This window comes from Nuphar pumila, chromosome 3 (genome assembly GCF_984573655.1).
Source record: "Nuphar pumila chromosome 3, dmNupPumi1.hap1.1, whole genome shotgun sequence".
In the NCBI taxonomy this organism is placed as follows: domain Eukaryota; kingdom Viridiplantae; phylum Streptophyta; class Magnoliopsida; order Nymphaeales; family Nymphaeaceae; genus Nuphar; species Nuphar pumila.
The window spans coordinates 140,372,501-140,380,577 of record NC_143251.1 but is presented as its reverse complement, the minus strand read 5'-3'; the positions used below and the strand labels follow the sequence as shown (position 1 = coordinate 140,380,577).

Here is an 8,077-nt window from a genome sequence, read left to right as displayed (position 1 = left end):
CGTGTCCCTGTGATATAAATGGGAACCCGTTCTCCGACTCCATGGATCTATTAATCGGACCCTCCAGGATGACACGGACGGGACCTATCTGGGTCCGAATCGCTAAATACTCCAAGAAACCCGATTATCTTAAGAGGGTTCGATTCGTTACGAATCGGAATATGAAGGCTCTGACCGAGACGAACCGGCGTTCCAGTAATTGCGGGCACCTATAAATTGCTCTTCCGTGGCAGTGTTCCCACCTAATTTTCGCGATCGGAGTCGTCTCGCGAGAGAGAGAGAGAGATGGCGAACCCTAAGATCTGGTTTTCCCTGAGCGCATTGGCCCTCCTCCTGGCGTTATCCGCTGCGGACGACGTCGTCGTCCTCAACGAGGAGAATTTCGAGCAAGAGGTCGGCAAAGAGAGAGGCGCCCTCGTGGAGTTCTACGCCCCCTGGTATGTTTCATCCCGTCTTCCTTTTTCCAATTCTAGGTTTTTTCGCTTGAGTTTCCCCGTTTCTAGTTTTGATCCGTCGGATTTAGGGTCTTATGCATCTTTTTGTAGTGCGATCCGCTTTTAGATCCCGACGTTATGTGCAATTGTGTATGTGTTCGCTTTTGTTTGGGATTTTTGTGTGAAATTTGAGTTCTGGAGCTCGCCGGGTCTTGGTGTTGGGGATACTCTGTTTCAAGCTGGTATGGAGCCTTGTTGTCGGGAACAGAAGGCGGTGAAATGGGTCGAGATATTGCTTTTTTAGGGTTTTGCAGTCATTGGCACATAAAATTGTAGCTTTTTTAGTGTGGATCAGGAGTGGTTTGCGTGACTGGACCATCTGAGACACTGTGATTTGTATGCTTATATTGAGCAAGCTTTTGTGCGTATGGTATCTACTGATTTTAGTAGGAATCTACTCGCAGAAAGCTAGTTCCCCGTGGAATTTGAACCCGAGAGAAAGTTTTGAGCGTATGGTATCTACTGATTTTATTGGGAACCTACTCGCAGAAAGCTAGTGTTTTTTCTCCTTTTTGAAAGGCAAGCTGGGGTTAGCCCCCATGGAATTTGAACAAGAGACTACTCGGATGATTCTTTTTTGTGAGTATTCCTCCTTCTCAGCATGTCCAAAATCTACAAACAATGATGATCGGATAGGGTTCCTTCGTTAACAATCGATTAGACTTTACATATTGGATCATTTATTTAGTAAGCAACATATTTTGGATTATGAATTTTTGATATTTAGATTTGTTTTTTCAAAGCGCCAAAAATCAATGACCCGTAGTGCTTTGTATTATAAAATTTTAAATGCATTGTGAGCCATAGATTTTTTACATGTAAAATCTTTATATAAAGCATATCTTTTACTAAATAAATTATCAATAACAAATATACGACATACAATCGATGAAGTGCTCAAACAATAGAGAAGGAGAGCATCCAATCATTATTTGTTATAGATTTTAGACCAAGGTTGTAAGTAGCGTATCGTTATCACATATGAAACATTTATGTCTCTATGAGCGGCATAAGACATCATCAAACATCTGATAAAATTGCCAATGGGTTGGCGTGTTTTGTTGAAGAAACCAAGAAAGGAGTAAGGAGGGAGAACAGAGCCTTCTTTTGGGGAATCGGCAGCCTCTCTATTTTCTTAATGGCTGCACTAATTCATCATTAAGCTTAATAGGGTTACAATACTTTTACATGGACGAAACTGCCTTGTATTAGTAATACATATTGCATTAGAATATAAAACATACACGTGAATAGCTGTGGATCCTCTACTGGATCCATATCTGATCCATATTCTAATACTCTCCCTCAAGTTGTGCATGAGAGTGAACCATGTGTAACTTGTTCTTCAGATACCGGAAACAGTTACTTGTGAGATCTTTTGTGAACATATCAGCGACTTGGTCTTCTGAAGACACATAAACCGGTTCAATCTCTTTGTCTGCTATCTTTTGATTGATGAAATGTTGGTCAATCTCAATATGCTTAGTCCGACTGTGATGAACAAGATTGAACGCAATTTGTATAGCACTCTATTATCACACATGAGAGTCAAATTTGAGATATTCTCTTCCATCTCTGTAAGTAAATGCCTAATCCAGGTCACTTCTGCTATGGTAGCTGTCATAGATCTATACTCTGCCTCTGTGCTAGATCTTGCCACAGCCTTCTGTTTTCTGCTACTCCATGAGACAAGATTTCTTCCGATAAAAACACAGTATCCTTAAACAGACCTCTCATCTGGGCCCCCTGCCCAGACTGCATCTGTATAGGCTAATATGTCATGTTTTGGTGTTCCCCATGAAGATTGTACATATGTGAGTTAATTACCCATCGTGCCTTTTAGGTAACGAAGAATACGTTTGACGGCATCCATGTGACCAATCTTCGGTTCATGCATGAACTGAGATACTTGGTTTACAGAATATACAATGTCTGGTCTAGTAAAAGTAAGATACTGTAACATGCCCACTAAGCCGCGATACTTGCTTGCATCAGGATATAACTCACCATCATAAATATTGAGCTTTTGATTGACAATACTGGGTGTAGGTAGAAGTTTGCAATCTGTCATTCCTGCTTTGGCCAGAAGATCAAGAGTGTATTTGTGTTGAGTTAATAACATTTTTTTATCATGTTTGTCCACCTCTACACCAAGAAAATATCTCTGTTCCCCAAGATCTTTCATCTTGAACCGCATACTTAGTAAAACTTTAATTCGTTGAATATGGTCTGGAGCATTACCAGTGATCACGATATCATCAACATATATAAGCTATGTCACATGGGTGCGGGCGCGAGTGCGGGTGCGAGGATTCGACACTTCCAAAAAACCCGGGTGCGGGGGTGCGGCAGGGGCAAAAATGTAAATATATATATATATATATATATATATACATACATATATATATATATCATGTATAGTCTATATGTATGAATATATATATCATGGTATAGTCTATAAACTTGAACCGGTAACCCCATCCATTTAAAAGTTCCTGCATATGATATTTCAATAAAGATATCATTTAATCAAAGCTTTTGCATATCACACGCACGCTCTCTCAAATGCAAGAAGAGAGAGTAGAAAAGCATTTCCATGCGAGTGTTGGATCTATCCAAGTGATAAGCATATTCTGAATCCAGATCCAGTCTCATGGAGTTCAAAAAAAAAATAAATGGTGACACTCCACCACGTAATAGGTGCTGAACCACGTGGCTGGGTTCGGGGGAGTCATCCACAAACGGGAATAACGCTAGTGGGGCGTGACTCATGAGCTTGACGACGTGAAATGCAGGAAGTGAGGCCCACTGTGTCCTTTTCGGGAGCACAGGTGTCAACATTTTTTGAGTCCCAAGGTGAGTGTCGGGGGCTTAGACCATCGTCACCGTCGGTTTCTACAATCCAATGGTCTGCGTCCCACTGTTTCTGCTGGGGTTTACATCCCGAGGGCGAAAGGGGTTCTGGAAGGCGGTGTCTGTTGGCTCCTTGTGCCTTTAAAAGGCGAAGGGAAGAGAGAGAGAGCTAGTCTTTTTAGAGAGAGAGAGAAGAGTCGATCGATCTGAGGGATGGCGAAGAGGAGCGTGAGCGATCTGAGGGAGGAGGAGCTGAGGGGGAAGAGGGTGTTTGTGAGGGTCGATCTCAACGTCCCCCTCGATGAGAACCAGAAGATCATCGACGACACCAGGGTCAGGGCCTCCGTCCCCACCATCAAGTACCTCGTCGATCGTGGTGCCAAGGTCATCCTTGCCAGCCATCTGGTAACCAACTCTCTCTCTCTCTCTCTCGTGGTTTTTTTATTGTAGCTCTGGTGTCGATTGGTTTGGTTGGTAGAGATCCGAGGTGTATTCCAAATGTCATTCCGAGGTGAGTAGCCTGATTCATTGTTTTAAATTCTGCAGCCCATTTCATAGGGCAAATTTTTTTAAAAAAAAAAATAAAAAAAGGACAAAAATGACTCTGGGTGCGGTCAACGCACCCAGGGTCGGGTTGACCGCACCCGGTGCCACACCCGCACCCGCACCCGCGTCGAGTCGTGTCGACGCGGGTGCGGCACCCTGCTAGCCGAATCCCTGTGACATAGTATATAAGTAAGAGGACCATAGTGGTTCCATCCCTGTATATAAATAGAGAATGATCTAGTTGGGAACGAAAGGAACCGTGGTTTTGAATCTCTAAGGAGAAGCTTTCAAACCATGACCTGGAGGCTTGCTTTAAACCATACAAAGCTCTGGTTAATTTGCATAAATATTCTTTTCGGTCTCCCTCTTCATAACCTTGAGGCTGCTCCATGTAGACCTCTTCTTTTAAATCCTCATGAAAGAATGCATTTTTAACATCAAGCTGACTAAGGGTCCACCCATGTTCAATTGTCAGGCCAAGTATAATACGAATAGTTCTCATTTTCACTACTGGGTTGAATATCTCATTATAATCTTGACTGTATTCTCGAGTAAAACCTTTTGGCAACAAGATGTGTCTTGTATCGTTCAATGCTACCATCCGGTTTATATTTAATCTTATATACCCATTTTGAGCCAACAATATTTTTATCTGGGGGACGACCAACTATCTCCCATGTTTGACACTCATGAAGTGCCTCGATCTCCTCATTCATTTCTTCAATCCATTTGTTAGATTGAATAGCTTGACAAAAACCAAGTGGTTCCTCGTGTTTTTCAATCTTGGATAGAAAGATCTGAAAATCCATAGAAAAGTTATCATAACTCACCCATTTTTCAATAGGGTGTCGTATCCTACCTGATTTATTTGGTGCCTCTCTGTTATTGGACAATGCCACGTGTTCTCTATCAGGTACATCTGTTTGCTCTCTGGGTCTTCTAGTATAGACATTTCCTTTGTATCTTAGACATTCTGTTTCTGATACCTCATCTGAAACCGTCTCATCATGTATGCTTTCAGGAGCCAAAATAGTATGTTCTGCAGCATGTGAAATAAGTTCAGCACTGTGCCATGGATCATACCAATTAGCAATTGCGTCAATATGTTCACGATTGCGATCTGCTTTATTTCCCAAAAAACTATTTTCATCAAAAACATTTCTGGAGATTCTGATCTTCTTATTTGCAGGATCATAGCACCTATAACTCTTGTATTCATCTGCATAACCTACAAATTGGCATATAGAGGCTTTGTCCTGAAATTTAGTTATCATGGATTTATCGATATTTTCATAACATCTGCATCCAAAAACTCATAACTCATCATAATCAGGATGTACACCAAAGAAAACATAATAGGGAGACTGATTTTCAAGAATAGGCATAGGAAGACGATTTATCACATGAGTGCAGTATGAAAAGCTTCTGTCCAAAGACTAATAGGCAAGTTACAACCATGCATCATACTCATTGCACTTTCCACAATGTGTATGTGTTTACGTTCAGCAATTCCATTTTGTTGTGGATTATACGAGCAAGAAACTCTACGATGTTTCCTATTATCTTGGAAAAAATATAAAAATTCTTTGGATGAATACTCACCACCTCCATCACATTGGAGAATTGAGTTTTAATGCAGGCATGAAATTGACGAAAAATAAGAAAAACCTCTGATTTGTGTTTCATAAAGAATATCCAGGTAAAACGAGAGAAACTGTCAATAAAGGATACATAATATTTACTTCCATAAGAGTAAGGATTGACGGCTGAGCCCCAAACATCAGAACATATTATCTCAAAAGGCATGGAAGCTCTTTTATTTATTTGATGAAAATGAAGTACATGACTTTTGCAGACCTGACAACTGGGACACATTTTATCCTTCAATAAAGGTGAAACAGACTCTCAAAGAAAACCATTGGACACTAATATTTCGATAAAGACTTGACTACAATGACCAAGACGGGAATGCCAAAGATCTGGCTTATTACATTTGGATATACTTAGAATGCTTTTAGAGACATGATCGGACTTGTGCGTCAGGACACTGGAGGTTGGATCTTCATTGAAGATATACATGTTTCCACGTCGCTCTCCTTTAGCGAACATCTCCTTCGTTTGAAGATCCTTGACAAAGACAGAAGTAGGAGTAAATTCCACAGATGAATTAGTAGAGTCAACAAGCTTAGAGACAGAGACAATGTTTTTCTTTATGTTTGGTGCATGGACAACATTAGATAAAGGAATTGATGAAGACTCGGACAAAGAGATGAGGATGTTGCCTACGTTTGAAATAGGGTGGTGAGTCTCATCTCCAGTTACAATATTAGATTTACCAAAATATGGGGTCAAAGTAGAGAACTTACTTGCATTGCCAGTGACATGAGCTGCTGCCTCAGAGTCTACATACCATATTCTATCATCATTCTGTTTCAGGTTCAAGTTGACCATAGCAGACAAGAGAAGTTCCTTGGCATCATCACTGACCCGAAAGGTACCCGCAGTTCCTGATGTAGCAACATTTTTGTTTTGTATTCTATTACGATTTTGGGGATTGAACCAACAGTTTGCTTTGATATGACCACGTTTGTTGCACTGGTAGCATGTGGGGACATTCTTTGAAAGGCCGACAGTGAAATTTGGCGTTGGTAGCAACCCACGTCCACCCTGTATTTGTGCTCCTCTGCCTCTGTCGTGCCCCCCTCTATAGGAGGGATCTCCTCGTGCACGATCAACAGTCATGCTTGTGACAAGAACATCATGCGTAGATGGTTGCCCTGCTGAAGCATCTGACATACTTTTCAAGGACATCTAGTACTGGAACAGTTTAGCATATAAATCCTCAAAACTGGGCAACGTAGGCAAACACAATAAAGAAGTGACAAGAACATGATACTCTGATCCTAGGGCACTAAGCGTCTGCTGCACTTTTTCTTTATCTGACACTGGATAACCAACAATTGCTAATTGATCTGTAATGCTTTTGACTTGATTTAAAAACTCAATAATGGTCATTGCCCCTTTTTTTAAAAGCTGAAATTCACGCTTGAGAAATAACACCTTAGCCTCTGATATCTGAGAGTAGGTCTGAGCTAGAGTCTCCCACAATACTTTAGTTGTGCAATCATCAGGAATAGAAACTAATACTTGTGACAATGTGAAAGTGATATATGCGATGAGAGCCTGATCGCGCTTCATCCAAACAACAAATGCAGGATTGCGGACGATGTCTGACAATCCTCCTTCGTCTTTTGCTTCTTGTATGATAAACTCTGAAGGCGTTGGAGTTGAGCAATCCAAGTGACCTGAAAGATCTTGACTTCGAATGAAAGGAGTAATCTGCCTTTTCCAAGTCAGATAGTTGTTTGTATTTAATTTTTCAGAGACTAGCTGCCCCAGGAAATTAGAAGAAAGACTAGAATTGGCAGAAGCATCCATTTACAAACCTTGAAAATTTTATATTTAAAGTTAAAGAGGAATTAAGAACGAGGATAATGACTTAAAAAAAAAACTGAAATCGAATCAATGAAGCAAGATTGCGTAACTGATTTCAGATTGAAAATAGGACCGGAATAAAGAAGAAGACGTGAGATGACACGTCAAGATTCAGTTGCTTGTAAATAGAGAAGAAAAACAAGAATATATGAGACCTAAAGACGCAGAGACATGAAACTTATTATAGGGTTAAAAGACGAAGACAGAAACAGAAATATATATGTGTATATATATATATATATATATATGTGTGTATATATATATATGTGTGTGTGTGTATATATATATATATTGTGTTTTATAGCTGCAACAGATCTGAAGAGAGGACGACAGACAGATATATATATTGTTTTGTGGGTGCAATAGATCTGAAGATAGGAAAACGACGGCTAACGAGAGCTGATCTGAATTTATTTCAGATTAGTTGAACACACGCGGCAGATCTGAATGTGTTTCAGATCTGCGATATGGATAGCTAACCTTTTTGCAGTGGAAGATTGAAGGGAAAAGAGAAGGCGTCAGGGGACAGATGGTGTAGCAGACGAAGATAGAAGAGGAAGGAGAAGACGTCAGGTGACAGATCGCAACCTGATTCACGTGGGCTGATGACGAGGAGGAGAACTCGGCTTTTCACGTCCCTGAGGAAGATCTTTTTACGCCCAGAAATGCTGCTGCTTTGATACCATGAT

At 40.7% G+C, this 8,077-nt stretch overlaps 1 protein-coding gene across 3 annotated transcripts in view; it reads left to right on the top strand.

The window, feature by feature from the left end:
- Window positions 1-246: 246 nt before the first annotated feature.
- Window positions 247-8,077, top strand: part of LOC149844106 (putative protein disulfide-isomerase A6) — a 19,335-nt gene continuing 11,504 nt past the window's right edge. For 2 of the 3 annotated variants that reach the window (XR_016430953.1, XR_016430954.1), the window contains exon 1: window positions 266-437. Coding sequence is in view for 1 of the 3 variants with exons in the window: in XM_090000322.1 (XP_089856448.1) it covers window positions 286-437 (152 nt within the window). In the remaining 2 variants the exon portion in view is untranslated. Of the gene's footprint in view, window positions 438-8,077 lie in introns of all 3 variants that reach the window. The other variant, XM_090000322.1, reaches the window with a different exon arrangement.